At 54.1% G+C, this 16,724-nt stretch overlaps 1 protein-coding gene across 4 annotated transcripts in view; it reads left to right on the top strand.

Moving 5' to 3' along the window:
- NAA60 (N(alpha)-acetyltransferase 60, NatF catalytic subunit) overlaps positions 1-15,987 on the top strand; it is a 42,012-nt gene extending 26,025 nt beyond the window's left edge. For all 4 annotated transcript variants that reach the window (XM_030799196.1, XM_030799197.1, XM_030799198.1 and 1 more), the window contains 6 exons: positions 5,679-5,794; positions 8,485-8,614; positions 11,536-11,632; positions 12,381-12,615; positions 13,727-14,088; positions 14,494-15,987. In XM_030799196.1, the coding sequence (XP_030655056.1) occupies positions 5,685-5,794; positions 8,485-8,614; positions 11,536-11,632; positions 12,381-12,615; positions 13,727-13,883 (729 nt within the window). In that variant the 5' untranslated portion in view covers positions 5,679-5,684 and the 3' untranslated portion in view covers positions 13,884-14,088; positions 14,494-15,987. The remainder of the gene's footprint in view (positions 1-5,678; positions 5,795-8,484; positions 8,615-11,535; positions 11,633-12,380; positions 12,616-13,726; positions 14,089-14,493) is intronic.
- Positions 15,988-16,724: the final 737 nt, after the last annotated feature.

Genomic DNA, 16,724 nt, shown 5'->3' with positions numbered 1-16,724 from the left:
TTTTCAGGAGCTCTCCCTCCAACCAGCTCCATGTCCTTCCCATAGCTAGGCCCAGCGTGGCCCTCATAGCCAGCCCCGTCTCTCTCCCCTTGAGCCTGCTGTGACTGCAGGCACGGATGTACTGGGGAGACGGGATGTAGAAAGCTGTGGGAAAAGGGAGCAATGGCAGGACAGGGGCCAGTGTGGGGATGGGGGGCCGCTGGCCCTGCCTTTGGATGATCTCCAACTTGATCAGCACGAACCCCTGACTCTAGAGGGAGGCTGATGGGCCAGGGCACATGTGGGTCCCCCTCGCTGCCTCTGCAGCAGTGGACCTACAGCTGCCCTCTTTGACCCCATCTTTTCCTTTCATGGGCACACAGGCAACCCGAGTCTCTGTTTCATGCACCTTCCTGCCTCTTCTCCTCTGCCCATCAGTTGGGCCAAGACACATGAGGTGCTGTGATGCGTGCTGCATTTGGCCCTGACTTAGGTGTGATGCGTTTCCATTTTTAAATCAAGGAGTCTAAAGAACTGGCCTCCAGAAACACGGAAGCACTTTTAGTAGGGATTTGCAAATCCGCAGATCGTTGTATGTCTCGGAGCCCAGTATTTTTCTTGAAAGTCAAACTGGAAACAAATGAGGATACTGGGGGAAATGTGCAGTCCCAGGACGTGAGAGATGCGAGCTCATTACAAATCTGTCTTTGGTACCAAGCCACAATTTAGAGATTTGTGAAAATCTTTAAAAATCAACCTGACTGGGCCGGGCGCGGTGGCTCACGCCTGTAATCCCAGCACTTTGGGAGGCCAAGGCGGGCTGATCACGAGGTCAGGAGATGGAGACCATCCTGCCTAACATGGTGAAACCCCGTCTCTACTAAAAATACCAAAAAAATTAGCCAGGCGTGATGGCAGGCGCTGCAGTCCCAGCTACTCAGGAGGCTGAAGCAGGAGAATGGCGTGAACCCGGGAGGCAAAGCTTGCAGTGAGCCGAGATCGCGCCACTGCACTCCAGCCCGGGTGACAGAGCGAGACTCTGTCTCAAAAAATAATAATAAAAAAAAAAGATCTGGAACGTTTTCGTCCCCTCAGGAAGTCATCCCTGCCCCAGGCATCCACGGAGGTCAAGGCCTTGCCAACCCCACTTCCTGGGCCCAGCTCTCAGGCGGGTCTCCCTGTGGCCTCCAGACCCGGGCTGCACCGGCTGGTTTCACAGGTTGCCTGCGCTCATGCTGCCCTCTCCAGTGAGAGCAGAGCCGGTGATGGTGTTTTCAGAGCCATTTGTCCCTGTGGGAGCTCAGAAACCTGGGCGGCTGGGCCTGTGGGCTCTGGAGTTCTGCAGTTGGGCAGCCGTTCCCCTGTGCTGGTTCCTGTAGCAAGGAGGAGGCCGTGTGCTGTGGCCCTTGTGTGGAACTTTCCAGAGCCGTCTCTGGAAGGCTGAATCAAGGAACCGGCCTCTGCCTCGGCCGTTGACGTGGGATTAGTGGCTTTGTCCCAGAGGTTCAAAGTGTGGGTAAGTGGTTTCTGGGTTTGCCAGTTTTCTTAACCCTTAGGGGAAAGGGAGTGGGAGCCTGCCCTCGGCTGGCTTCGTAAAAACACAGTATCTGTGCTTGAGTTACGTGCCCAGCGTCCTTTTGCATTTTGAGACCTCAGTGGAGTGTGCGGGCCCTGAGTAGTACCCACCCACTGACAGTGAACCAGATGCTGCCCCCCTGCGGTTCCAGTGCATGCCAGTGCCAGCCACGTGCCCAGGACCTACCGTTCCCAGGGATACAAGGTCCCGCGGCCCATGGTGGCAGCTGCGGCACACAGCACTGCTTTCCAGAGCTCTCAGTGCAGACAACAGAGGCCTTTCATTCAGTCGCCTGGAAAACCCACCATCTACCTTGGAAACCCAGTCTCTCTGGAATGAGAAATTTGATTGGTTTTCTTTAGCTTTATGTTTTTTTGTTTGTTTGTTTTGTTTGTTTTTTGAGACAGAATCTCACTCTATCACCCAGGCTGGAGTGCAGAGGCACAATCTTGGCTCACTGCAATGTCTGCCGCCCAAGTTCAAGCAATTCTCCTGCCTCAGCCTCCTAAGTAACTGGGATTACAGGTGCCTGCCACTGCGCCCAGCTAATTTTTTTGTATTTTTAGTAGAGACAAGAGTTTCACCATCTTGGCCAGGCTGGTCTTGAACTCCTGACCTCATGATCGGCCTGCCTCGGCCTTCCAAAGTGCTGGGATTACAGGGGTGAGCCACCGCTCCTGGCCCTGGTTGGTTTTAATTAAGAACATTTTCAAACATCACGTGGCATACCCGTCATCCAGATCTAATGCTCATTAACATTTTGCCACTTTTTTGCTCCAACTAAATTAAACTAAATTCTGGAACATTCTGTCATTTTGCCCCTGCATTTTCCACTGTGCATCTGTTAATATAAAATATGGACTTTTTGTACATAACCACAAGGCTGTTCTCACACCTGATAAGATTAACACCTTCATCTGTTCTTTTAGAGGTTTTGTTTCTTTGTGTGTTTTTCGTCATCTGTTTTGTTTCGTTTTGTTTTTGAGTCATAGTCTCACTCTGTCACCCAGGCTGGAATGCAGTGACGCCATCTCAGCTCGCTGCAACCTCCACCTCCCGGGTTCAAGCGATTCTTGAACCTCAGCGTCCTGAGTGGCTGGGATGACAGGCGTACCACCACGCCCGGCTAATGTTTGTATTTTTAGTAGAGATGGGGTGTGTTAGTCCATTTTCATGCTGCTGATAAAGACATACCGGAGACTGGGTAATTTATAAAGGAACCAGGCTTAATGGACTCACAGTTGTACGTGGCTGGGGAGGCCTCACAATCATGGCAGAAGGCAAAAGGCGCGTCTTACATGGTGGCAGGCAAGAGAGAATGAAAGCCAAGCAAAAAGGGAAACCTTTATAAAACCATCAGATCTCGTGGGACTTATTCACTATCACAAGAACAGTATGGGTGAAACTGCTCCCATGATTCAGTTATTTCCCACCAGGTCCGTCCCAGAACACATGGGAATTTTGGGAGCTACAATTCAAGATGAGATTTGCGGAGGGACACAGCCAAACCATATCATAGTGTTTCACTGTGTTGGCCAGGCTGGTCTCAAACTCCTGACCTCAAGCAATCCACCTGCCTGGACCTCCCAAAGTGCTAGGATTACGGGTGTGAGCCACCATGCCTGGCCCCAGCTTTTTTTTTTTTGAGATGGAGTCTTGCACTGTCACCCAGGCTGGAGTGCAGTGGCGCGATCTTGGCTCACTGCAACCTCTGCCTCTTGGGTGCAAGTGATTCTTCCGCCTCAGCCTCCGGAGTAACCGGGATTATAGGCACCTGCCATCACGCCTGGCTAATTTTTATATGTTTGTAGAGACAGGGTTTTATCATGTTGGGCAGGCTGGTCTTGAACTACTGACCTCAGGTGATCCACCAGCCTTGGCCTTCTAAAGCGCTGGGATTGCAGGCATGAGTCACTGCGCCCGGCCTGTTTTTAAAGGGTCTAGAGTCAACAGTGTATGGATCCAGAACCGTGGGAACAAAGGGGTGGGCACAAGGGCGGGGTGGGGGTGTGAGTTTAGAGAGGCTTCTCCCTATAAAGCTGACCATGAACTACTTGGCACGCCTTGACGTTGAACTAGGAGCTGAGAACCACACAAGTTAGGAGTCAGAGCAGAGCTGCTCGGGACGTCAGTATTGGCCCTGTCCCAGGTCAAGGGGATACCCCTGGAAGTGGCTGGACTGAGCCAAGTATCAGCTAGTAGTGGGCGCTCAAGGCTGGTGTAGAGGGGCACCGCCCCCCTGCCAGCACTGTCCTGACACCTGGACCCCATCAGCTCGTTCCAGCAGAGAACCACCCTGAGGAGGGGCCTGGCCATCTCCACTCCACAGAGGAGGCCCCAGGAATCTGATCAGCTAAGGCTGAGCCAGCAGAAGAGACCAGATTCAGCGTCTAAATTCTTCCCCTTGTCAGGAAAGGGAAGGTTGTGCAGAAGCCTGGACAGTGGACGGCCACGGGCACTTCCCACCCATGGCAGCAGGAGGGTGGGAGCTCAGAGAGGCTGGGCTCCTCCCGCCAGTGGAGTGGGGACTGCCAGATAAAGACGAGGCCTTTCCTGGGCAGTGAGTGAGTCCTGGGAGCCCAGGGGCTCTGCCTCCACACCTTGCACCTGCCCCCAGCCGCTTTCACTGAGGATTTCACAGCCTTTCCTGATTCTTGTTTGACTCGGTCATTTCTGTTGATGATTCCAAAATGGTGACTTTCTAATTCCGTCATTATTTCTACTTTTATTAGCCGGCATTCTTCTGTAAAAAAGAAATTTTCCTCAACCCTGAGATGAACTACGCAATTCCTCCTAAAAAGGGAGGATAAATGCAGCATCTTTTCCCATTTATTGATGGGTTTATTTATTTACTTTTAGAGACAGGGTCTTGCTGTGTTGCCCAGGCTGGTCTCAAACTCCTGGGCTCATGTGATCCTCCCACCTCAGCCTTCCAAAGTGCTGGGATTACAGGCATGAGCCACCACACCCAGCCTTCCATCCTTTCCTTTTTTTTTTTTTTTTTGAGACGGAGTCTCACTCTGTTGCCCAGGCTGGAGTGCAGTGGCCCAGTCTTGACTCACTGCAGCCTCTACCTCCCGGGTTCAAGCGATTCGCCTGCTTCAGCCTCCACAGTAACTGGGATTACAGGTGCCTGCCACCAAGCCTGGTTAATTTTTGTATTTTTAGTAGAGACGGGGTTTTGCCATGTTGGCCAGGCTGGTCCTGAACTCCTGACCTCAGGCAGTCCACCCACCTTGACCTCCCAAAGTGCTGGGATTACAGGTGTGAGCCACCACACCAGGCCCCATCTTTTCCTTTTAACGACCAGTTTCCAACTTAAAGAACAAAGGCTTCTGTTTTCCCCTTCTCGGTGCCCAGCACCTGGCCAACCAGCCTTCCTCCCTCCATTCCTCTCTTCCTTTCTATAAAAACTTCCTTGTTAAACAAGCGGGGCTGCTCCCCCAGCCCCTGGATTGGATGCACTTTCCTGATTTAAAGAAGTCCTTGGCCACTCGTGACCCCGACTTGAACTGTGGTGTCCCCCAAAGTCTCTTTCTTTCTGCCTATGAGTGTTCACTTGCTGGGCGGGGAGGAGAAATTGGGATGTGACCCACTCAGCACAGACCCACGCCCTGGTCATAAAGCCGCGCCACTTCCCCTGCAAATCCAGCCGTTCACTGCCCCGGCCGCCGGGCTGCTTTGAAGGGGGGTGAGGCATGGGGGCTGCTGAACCCACAACTGTCACTGGCAGCCACTGGCTGGGTTTGAGAGAAGTCAGGCTGGCTAGGGCCGTTGACCCTCGGAAGGACCGCTGTCCTAAGATGTGAGACCAGCCAGGGGCAGCTCAGATGGGGAGGGAGGAGAGAGGCTGGCCAGGGCTTCCCTTAGCTGGGGCTGAGCAGCGAAGGGCCTGGTTCCCCATCCTGCCTGCCCTCCTGGGCCTGGGTCTTCTCAGCAGATGGGGGCGACTGCAACGCCTCTTGCGAGGGTGATCGTGAGGGGCAGAGGCCTCTGAGTGCTAGCTGAGGGGCGTCCACCCGTGGGACATGCTCCATGCTCTTCTGTCTTGCCTGCCTCACAAGCTGAGCATGAGGAAGACCAGGCTGTGAAGTGACGCATCCCCCCCGACCCTTCCCCACAGGTGTGAATGACAGAGGTGGTGCCATCCAGCGCGCTCAGCGAGGTCAGCCTGCGCCTCCTCTGCCACGATGACATAGACACTGTGAAGCACCTGTGTGGCGACTGGTTCCCCATCGAGTAAGTGGAGCGGATTGCAGGGTTGGGGAGAGCCCATGAGCCTCAGGTGCAGAAGCTGGGCGGCGGGGATGGGGGCCTCTTGGGCCCTTACTTAGGACCATGCTGCAAAGGTGGGAATGGCCTGGAGGGGCCACAGGGGTCCCAGGTTACCCAGCTCATCTAGGGACCCCTGCTCCTGGGCTCTTTCCACTTCTTCGGGTGTGCAGAGCTCCCCAGAAGGGCTCTGTGAGAAATTTCAGTTACAGAGCTATCAGGTGTGGTGCTATTTATAATTCAGAAAATTTAGAAGCCACTCAAGTATCTTAACAGCAAGGAGTTGGTTACATGCATTAGAGTAATTATAGTATGTGCATATAAAAGTGCAATATTATTCAGCCAGGAAAAAAAAACCTGTCAAAGAGTTATATTTTTTGATAGAGAAATCTTTTTTACAAGATATTAAAGGAGCCTGTAATCCCAGCACTTTGGGAGGCCAAGGTGGGCGGATCACCTGATGTTGGGAGTTCAAGACCAGCCTGAACAACATGGAGAAACCCTGTATCTACTAAAAATACAAAATTAGCCGGATGTGGTGGTGCGTGCATGTAATCCCAGCTACTTGGGAGACTGAGGCAGGAGAATCGCTTGAACCCAGGAGGCGGAGGTTGCGGTGAGCCGAGATTGCGCCATTGCACTCCAGCCTGGGCAACAAGAGCGATACTCTGTTTCAAAAAAAAAAAAAAGATATTAAAGGAAAAAAGGCAGACTAAAAAACAATATGTACCATGATCCTATTTTTATTTGAAAACATGTACAATATAAAATTTTATAATGATAGGTATGAACTGAGAGGGGGTGAAAAATTTACAAGGGGGTATGTACCATTTAACAGTGTTTCAGTATTTGAGGTAGGTAGATTAATATTAGGCCCTATGATTGTTTCTTCTTGTCTGTCTTGCCTACAATATATGCACATACAGCTTTTTTGATGAAAAAAGTTGACACAAACTTTGAAAATGGAAAATGGAAAATAAGATCTTGCCAGCCACCAGCATTTCCTTGAGTGTTCGCCTCAGACTGACTGAACCTTGTGCTCTTGGCAGGGCGGTGGCAGGGACCCCTGTGCATCTCTGTGGAAGTGGGAACTGTCACAGTCCAGGTGATGCAGGCTGGCGGTGGCAACATGAGTTAAAAAATTGTTCTTGGCTGGGTGCAGTGGCTCATGCATGTAATCCCAGCAGTTTGGGAGGCCGAGGCAGGCCTGAGGTCAGGAGTTCGAGACCAGCCTGGCCAACATGGTGAAACCTCATCTCTATTAAAAATACAAAAATTGGTCCAGGCGCAGTGGCTCACACCTGTAATCCCAGCTACTCGGGAGGCTGAGGCAGGAGAATCACTTGAACCCACGAGGCAGAGGTTGCAGTGAGCCGAGATCACAACACTGAACTCCAGCCTGGGTGACAGAGTGAGACTCCATCTCAAAATAAAAATAAAAACATGTTCTTCAGCCCAGCAGTTTCACTGCTGGAAACCAATCTAGAGAAATAAAAGCTGCGGTGAGTGCGTAGATCAGACTCTGCACAGGGCTGCCTGAGAGCCAGTGGAGCTGCACTGGACCGTGGGCTTCGGCCACGTGAGCCACCCAGCCTGCCTGTCTCTCCTGCAGTCCTCATGGGCCTAAGGCCTCAGGTTCCCAAGACTGTGACATGAACCGGGCTGTGAGGTGGCAAAACTAAAGCTACACACCCGTGAAACTCCACGTGCCTCTGCCCTCCTGACCTCGTCTCTCTGGGGCTGGGTTTGCCTGTTAATGCCCGTGTCCTGGGCCTTTATGCCCACTGTTCTTTTCCCTGCTCCTCTCGGAGGGGTCTTGGCCTCATTCTTGGTGAGCAGCCATTAGCAGCCTCAGCCTCACATTCCCCTTAAGGGCGAGTTCCTCCCTGTCCGAGGAGGCATTGTAAACTCAAACGCCTGTCACCTGTGAACCTGGCTCTTCCTCGAATCACTCACTCCCCTAGTCTTCAGTGTCCAGAAGTCTCACAGATTCTCATAGGCACTCATCCAGTGTCCAAGGGTGACAAGGGCCCTAAAATCTTCACTCATCTGGTGGAGGAACAGGGCCCTGCTGGTGACTCTCCATGAGTTGCTTCCATGGAGACAATTTCATACCAGATAAAATTATTTTTCCCAGGCCAGGCGCGGTGGCTCACACCTGTAATCCCAGTACTTTGGGAGGCCAAGATGGGCGGATCACATGAGGTCGGGAGTTTGAGACCAGCCTGACCAACATGGAGAAACCCCATCTCTACTAAAAAAAAAAAAAAAAATACAAAATTAGCCTGGCGTGGTGGCACATGCCTGTAATCCCACGTACTCGGGAGACTGAAGCAGGAGAATCGCTTGAACCCAGGAGGCAGCGGTTGCAGTAAGCCGAGATCACGCCATTGTACTCCAGCCTGGGCAACAAAACTCTGTCTCAAAAAAAAAAAAAAAATTCCCATCAGAGATCCTCAGTCCTGTCCAGACAGATCACTGCTTTAAGAAGGTAGCTGTGACAGTTAGGTAGAGACTAAATGATGGGCAAACTCCTCGTCAGCCTTACAGCAGCAGGCAGAAGTGGCCCAGAGCTCCTGGTGGTTCTGATGTCTAGAGCACGACCATAGTTGGACCGAACCTGTGGCAGGTTCACCTGAGTATGTTCTGTTTCTCAGGTACCCAGACTCATGGTATCGTGATATCACATCCAACAAGAAGTTCTTTTCCCTTGCCGCAACCTACAGAGGTGCCATTGTGGGAATGATAGTAGCTGAAATTAAGAACAGGACCAAAATACATAAAGAGGTATGTACGTGTGTGTGGTGATGACTTGGCAGTCACTGTCACTGGATGGGTCATGGGGGCTTGCGATGGAATCATGCTGCCTGCTCCATAGCCGTCGTCCAAGGAGCCTGTGACCCGAGGAATCCAAGTGGCCAACGACACTCATCCCCGGCTGGTGCTTTTGTGTGTGTGTGTGTGTGATTTCGTGGTGCGTGGGCCTCCAGTTGTGCCCAGCAGCAGGCTTCATAACCACTGTCGTTCTGAAGCAGGAATGAGCACAGATGATGCATTGAGAATCTGCAGTTATAACGTGCTATGAAAATATCCCTGGTTGTGTTGGCGGCAGTGTCATAGAAACCGCTAAGATTGCTTCAGCTTGTTGAAGGAAATGCTAGTTACAGTTAGAGGTCAGGGAAAGTACAGAGATAATTTTTTTTCCTCTAACTTCACAGAGCCCTTTAAGATCTAAGAACCCTTTGGGCATCTGTGGACCCACCTCAGTCCCACTTCAGGCTAGCAAACCCCACTCTGAATGTAAACAGTAAGGCCATGGCCACATTGTTCTGAATGGTTGACTTTGGTCAAGATTCTGCGTGATAATATTGTTCCTCCCAGCATCTAAGGTAATGTTTACCACCCAAGGATTTAGCCAAGGAGGGAAAAACCCACCAACAACTGGCAGATGGTTCAATTTGTTTGTCTTGAGGTTATTTCTTTAAAAGTTAGAGAAGGGGCCGGGTGCAGTGGCTCATGCCTATAATCCCAGCACTTTGGGAGGCCGAGGCGGGCGGATCACCTGAGGTCAGGAGTTTGAGACCAGCCTGGCCAACATGATAAACCCCATCTCTACTAAAAATACAAAAATTAGCTGGGCATGGTGGCAGGCGCCTGTAATCTCAGCTACTTGGGAGGCTAAGGCAGGAGAATCACTTGAAGCCAGGAGGCAGAGGTTGCAGTGAGCCGAGATCATGCCATTGCACTCCAGCCTGAGGGACAAAAGCAAGACTTCGTCTAAAAAAAAAAAAAAGAAGAAGAAGAAAAGTTAGAGAAGGGCTGAGTGTGGTGGCTCACACCTATAACCCCAGCGTTTTGGGAGTCCCAGGTGGGCAGATCACGAGGTCAGGAGTTCGAGACCAGCCTGGCCAACATAGTGAAACCTTGTCTCTACTAAAAGTAAAAATAAAAATAAATTAGCCAGGCATGATGGTGCACGCCTTTAATCCCAGCTACTCAGGAGGCTGAGGCACAAGAATCACTTGAACCCAGGAGGCAGTGGGGGTTGCAGTGAGCCGAGATTGCACTATTGCACTCCAGCCTGGGTGACAGAGTGAGACTCTGTCTCTAAATAAGTAAATAAAAGTGCAAGAAGGCATGTCTCTCCCTTTAAGGACCCAAATCCACTGGCATCTACCCTGTTTTGCCTGTGGTCATTCTCTGTATGGCACCGCTTTTTTCTCCTGAGTCACTGTTTCTGTCCTAGCTTCCTCCTGAGCTTTTTTCTTTGATTTTTAAGAGCTAAGATGTAGCAGAAAGCAAGCGTCAACATTCTTTTCTCTCCTCTTTTTTTTTTTTTTTTGTTGAACAGAGTCTCACTGTCACCCAGGGTGGAGTGCAGTGGTGCGATCCTAATCCTGGCTCACTGCAACATCTGCCTCTCAAGTAGCTAGGATTTTAGACGTGTGCCACCACACCCAGCTAATTTTTGTGTTTTTAGTGGAGATGGGGTTTCACCATGTTGGCCATGCTGATGTGGAACCCCTGGCCTCGAGTGATCCTCCTGCCTTGGCGGAGTGCTAGGATTACAGGTGTGAGCCACCGTGCCCAGTCTGATCTCTCCTTGATGGGACACATGGTCCCCACCTTCCCCCCATGACTCATTCCCCGGAACCCCCTCCTCCGGGTGGCTTTCCTGAGTGCCCCCGGTGACTGTGCACCTGCCCCCAGGTGGCAGCTGGGTCTCTTCCTCCTCTTGAACGTATTTGTGTTCCCTCAAGGCCGACATGGGGACCCTTTGGCTCATGTTCCCGGCTCTCAGTAGAGGGCCCTCTGGCCTGCACGCTGCCACTCATTCGGCTGGCCCCTTCCTCTCGGGCATAGTGAGTTGAAGGTCAGGGCAAAGTAGACCCTGTTAAGAGATGTCAGCCGGGGAACAGACACCCTTTCTGCAGGCCTGGAGTAACAAGAGTGATAAGGACGCCTTTCTCCCTGGACTGACATGTCCAGGTGAACTGTGGCGTGAAGAGGGCTGGGAGAGCAGGGAACCTGGACAGGCTGACCCCAGCCAAGCATGTGGGAGCAGAAAGGCCTTCTTGTTTTTTTACAAGTTGGAAGATAAGAGCCTCATGCTGATCGGATTCATGACTCCCACCCTGAATTCCATCTCTAGAACCAAGAGATGGTGGGTGGCTTGACGCAGGTGTGGCGGCATCCTCTGCCTGTGAGGGCAGCAGAAGGGATTGGATGGCCGCCCAAGTCTCCCTCCTCCAAGACCACCTGGGGCAGCGTGCAATTCTTTAACTGAACCTCTAAAACTTTGCATTTGTCCACTGTCCTGCATCCAGGCGTACCAAGTGACACGCGTGCATTCCCATGAGGCCCACGCGGTGCTGTGTAATTAGTTGCTCCCTTCATGCCATAACTTTACCTTGTGCTGGCATCAGAGCCTTATTCTCGTCCTTGGTTAGGCCTCCCACACACCCCCAAGAGAAGCTCCTTTTGTGCGTATGCTTCTTTCAGCTGTTTTTCACCAGAAGGGTGTAAACGCTCTCATTTCCTTGGGGAGTGGGGGCCCTTCTCCAGTACCTCTTGATTCTGCCCCTCCCAGTCGGTGTCCCTCTGGCTGTCGTGGTGGGGAATCGGTGCAGAGCCCGCCTGGGCCGGGCTGTGCAGTGAGCTGTGCACCAGGAGTGTGAGCCTGACTTTCTCTCTGACTCTTCCTCTAGGATGGAGATATTCTAGCGTCCAACTTCTCTGTTGACACACAAGTCGCGTACATCCTGAGTCTGGGCGTCGTGAAAGAGTTCAGGAAGCATGGCATAGGTAAGGGCAGCCGGGCCCGCGGCTTGGCGCCCACCCCACCCCCATCCCAGCTGCACCCAGTCTCTTCCCTGGCCCCAACAACTCTGGCTCGTGAACATCCCTCAGTCTCATCTTCCATCCTCATCCCCATCTTGGGCCAGACCTTCATCATCCCTCCCCTGCCAGCACACCCACCACCTTCAGCCATCCTCTTTCCACATGCCCCCAGGCCTTTCTGCCGCAGCCTCGCTCAGCCCCCAGGATGGAGCGGAGGAAACCGGCACCTCTCACTCCCACTGCCGCCACACGCACAACCCATGTGTATTCACTGCTCACGATTCAGAGTAGAAAGCGTGGACACGCATGAGGAAGCAGCACTCACCGTTTCTCCGATGTCCCATCCCGCTCAGCCACACGGCCAGTGAGCGGCAGAGTCTTAATTAATTTTAAACCCAGGCCCATCTAGTCCATGTTTTCCTGGGCTCACATTTACCCCGTTTGTTGTCTGAAAGGGAGTCTCCGTGCGGGCCCAGCCCATGGGAGGGCGCTACCAGGTCACCTCTGCAGTCCCTCCCAGCGGTCTGTAGCTACCAGGCTCCACCTGGCCGTGATATTTTAGGGACTTTGACAGTGGTGGTGAAGGAAGGCTGGTCTCTGATACGGTGGGCCGAGACATCTCTGAGAGACTCGTGCAAAGCCCCCGTCCTAGCCCAGTCATCCTTCCTTCCTAACTGCTCTGCCTGCATTACCTTTACCTCTTCTCCCCAAGGTTCCCTCTTACTTGAAAGTTTAAAGGATCACATATCAACCACCGCCCAGGACCACTGCAAAGCCATTTACCTGCATGTCCTCACCACCAACAACACAGCAATAAACTTCTACGAAAACAGAGACTTCAAGCAGCACCACTATCTCCCCTATTACTACTCCATCCGAGGGGTCCTCAAAGATGGCTTCACCTATGTCCTCTACATCAACGGCGGCCACCCTCCCTGGACGATTTTATATCCTTAACTTCTGGGGGAGAGGGACTGTGGCTTCCTGTCCATAAGGTGGCAGAGCCAGTGAGCAAGTTGGAGCTGTGGTCCCCCTCAGATGATGTTCAGGTGGCCAAGCTTATGGACGCTTCTTTCCCTCACCTGATCGTGTTGTGGGTAAATCTGACGCACGTTTGGGTAAATCGAGTTGCACATATTACCATGTTGCCCAGGCTGGTCTCGAACTCCTGAGCTCAAATGATCCGCCTGCCTCAGCCTCCCAAATTGCTGGGATTATAGGCATGAGCCCCCCGCACCCAGCTGGAGAGCCTCCTGCTCCATTTGCACTGGGGATCAGCAGTGCACAAAACAGGATTCCCTGTCCTCCCAGAGCCTGTGCTAGCAGAGGGGAAACAAGTGCGGTGAGGAGAGATTTTTACTTTTTTTGAATACTTGGGTTCAAACCTTCCTTATGGGATGCATGACCCAAAGGTGTGCCCTTCCCTGCTTCCTCCTCCTTAACTCTCACTGGCCCCTGACAGGTTGGAGGGAAGCCAGGAACCTTTATAATAGTCAGAGAATGTGGCCCAAAAAGTGCTGTGCATGTGTGTGTATGTTTTCAGATTCATGAGTCTAGGATTTATTCATTACATAGAATAATAAGCAGGAAAGAGAGGGGTGACCCCACACTCCACAGGCCTTCTAGCTTATGTGAAGATGGGCCCCTGCAGACATCCACGGTGTCAGCACAGTTGACCCACTCCTTGTCGTAAGAACCAGGGCTCTGTCCCTCTTGCTGCCCCAAGGGTTAAGAATCTAGGGAGAACCAGAAGCACCTGCTCTTCTGCCAGGCCCCTTCCCCACACCCTGTACATCCCGGGGTGTGGTGTCCACATGCCTGCGGCCTCACTCAGAAGGCCCTTCTGTCCCCAGACCCCACCCTCTGTTATTTTGCACAGCAGAGGCCACTTCGTCTCATGAGCCTTTCCAGCTCTGCAGAGGCTTAGCGGGCTCTCAGCCTCCCGAGCCTGGCTCGCCATCTGCACACAGTCCCACAGGCCACTGCGTGGGCCTCTGATGACTGTGCCCTGGCAGGTGTGGTCAGGGCAAGTCGGAATCTTCCTTAACAGAGCCCCACGGACTACATCCAGCACCTGGGCTCCGCACTCGCCAGCCTGAGCCCCTGCTCCATTCCACACAGAGTCTACCGCCAGGCCCACAGCCTGCTCTGCAGCTTCCTGCCATGGTCGGGCATCTCTTCCAAGAGTGGCATCGAGTACAGCCGGACCATGTGATGTCGGCTGGGCAGCCGCCACCACGCCCTACCCTTCGGCCCCCCACAGAGCCCGCCTTCCTGTCCATCTGACCCCGGCTATCTTCTGCAAGGAGCTGCCAGCCATCTACCAGGCTCGTCGGCCTGCCCCAGCTGCAGGCCCGGTGCTACACGGGCTCGGGAACAGAACGTCGTGGGCACGCACAGAGCATGCCCATCCGTGGCAGGTACGCCACAGCAGACAGGAGGGTATGGGAGCTTGGTGCCTCCAGCCACAAAAGCAGAAGGCCCTGGATGGGCACAGAGAACGGCAGAGCTGGAAGGGGCCGTGGGGACTGCAGAGTCCACCACCTTGTGCACCAGCACAGCCCAGAGGTTTGGTGACTCGTGCCAAGCTCACAGAGCAGGCTCCACGGCCACTGGGCTGCGCACCCGACTTTGGATCCATCAGTGCCTTTGTTTGTGTGGGGACCGAGAGGCGCCTAGTGGCTGCAGGCAGACACCATGGCCTGGAGAAGGGCTCATGCTCCTGGAGCACCCAGGCCCAGCTGTGTGGCCCATAGGCGGGCTGTGGGATGGGCAGAGCGTCTCCGCCGGGCCTTTACCCTGCCCTGCTCTTCTCTTCCCCACAGGCTCTTCAGCTCCCCTTCCTGCTTCTGGAAACCTCTGCCTCTGCCTGCTGCCCTGGCCCTGCCTCCCTGTGCATGCACCGTCCCCAGGGCTGACCCAGTGTGGCTGCATTCACTGGGAAGGGGCTGCCCTCACTGGGCCTTTCCCACTCTGCTGCCTGTTCCTGCAGCTTTTTCCTGGAAAGCTGGAGGGGACTTTCTCCTGCAAGTGAGGAATGCAAGTATTATGGACACACTTGACCGTAAAGGCACAGGAGCCTCGGAACAAGGGGGCGCAATAAAGGGAATGGCCCGTCCCCCTCCAGAACCAGCCCAAAGAAGCCTGGGGGGTGAGGAGTGGCCCCCACTCCTCCATGAGGGGCTGACGAGGGGTGGGCAGCCTGGGGGAGGCTTTCCTCGCAAGCACAGAGCCCTGAGGCTCAGCCCCCTGGCACAGGCGGTCACATGTCGGGACGGTTCCTACTCCTCAGCACCTTCCGTGCAATTACCAGGGCCCTGGGAGGTCACACTGCCCATCGGACCACGGCATGCTCCATTCAGCTGACCTGCTGAGGACAGGCATCGCCGAGACTCCTTGGGTCCTCCCCGCCCTCCCTCATGCTGCCACAAGCTGCTGCTCCGAGGCCTGGCCACATGCAGACAGGAGGAAGCTGAGCTTGACATTAGGCCTCAAGGCTGCCATGTGTCTCGTAGGGCCTGGCCTTGTGGGCAGGGGGCAGTCCTGTGCCTTGTGGGCCCTCAACCTCTGAGGGCAGAGAGGCTGTCAGTGCTGCGGGTGCATCACACACTTCTAGCATCCTGTCCACCCTGCATTCCAAATGCTGCTTGCTGCCTGCCCTGCCCTCCAGTGCAGGGGTGGGGTGGGGGGCAGAGTCCCGCCCAGCATAGCTGCAGTGTCTCAAAGCCATGGCAGAGGGTCCTAGCGGTGCCACCCTGCCCCAGCCTGAGGAGGAGGGAGAGGGAGAAACAGCCCTGGGCAGATGGGGCCTCAGGGACCTGTGTCCTTCCTCCAGAGCTGCCCAGCCACAGGCTCTCGGGGTGCTGGGGCAGCCCCAGGTCCCCTCTTGATCTCAGCTGGGGCCAGGGGCCCTCAGAATGAAGGCAGGCCCCAGGCAGGAGCAGCATCCCCCTCCTTGATGGTGCTGGCAGGAGGGCTGCGCCATGCAGACTGCCTGAACCTCTGCTGACCTGACGGTGCTGGCGGGAGGGCCGTGCCATGCTGACTGCCTGAGTCTCTGCTGAGGCTGCCTGCCTGCCGGGCCCAGCTCAGCGCCCTCTCCACTGCGAATCAGCGGCGACCATGTGATTTCTATTTCTGCCCCACAGGGTAAGGGATGAGTCTTCTGGAAGGCTCTGCCATGGACATTTGTCCTTGGGCTCAGAGGCCCCACTCTGCCCCGCGCCTGCCCCTAATCACTGCAATGTCCAGCCCAGTGTTGAACAGATTGTAGCATTTTGTCTCATTATGAGCAAATAGACTTTCATTGGAGTTCGTCACATCCTGCTTCCCGCACCTGCCTGGCTGCACCTCAGGCCTCACCCTGTAGCTGAAGTTGGCCTGGAGCTGCTTGTCACTGGCAAGGCCCCAGGATGGCTTCCAGATAAAGGGGCCAGTGGTTTTGTGCGATTAACCCTGCCAAAGAATGAGAACCTTTGGCCAGTCACGGTGGCTCACGCCTGTAATTCCAGCACTTTGGGAGGCCGAAGTGGGCGGATCACGAGGTCAGGAGATCGAGACCAGCCTGGCCGACATGGCGAAACCTCATCTCTACTAAAATACAAAAATTAACCGGGCATGGTGGTGTGCACCTGTAGCCCCAGCTACTCGGGAGCCTAAGGCAGGAGAATGGCTTGAACCCAGGAGGCGGAGGTTGCAGTGAGCTGAGATGGCACCATTGCACTCCAGCCTGGGTGACAGGGCGAGACTCCAGGAAAAGAAAGAATGCGAACCTGGGGAAGAGGTTCTAAAGAGTTGAGAAGCACATTGGGTCCTTTTTTCACTGGAAGGTCCCCAGCAGCTGCCCTGTCTGGGCATCTCCCTGGCTGTAGGCCTTAAGCTGGGGCCCAGTCCAGGCAAGCGGCTCCAAGGGTGATTTGGTGCACCCCGCTGTGGAGCCTGAGGTGCGTGCCCGCCCAGCACAGACCTGGTGCTTCCGTCAGCCTCTCATGGAAACTTCTGGCCACCCTCAAGGGATGTTGTTCCTGTTAGAGATGAGGAGAACTGGCTCGGGGGC

Source organism: Nomascus leucogenys, chromosome 18, assembly GCF_006542625.1.
Source record: "Nomascus leucogenys isolate Asia chromosome 18, Asia_NLE_v1, whole genome shotgun sequence".
Lineage (NCBI taxonomy): Eukaryota > Metazoa > Chordata > Mammalia > Primates > Hylobatidae > Nomascus > Nomascus leucogenys.
This window is presented reverse-complemented; position numbering and strand designations above follow the sequence as displayed.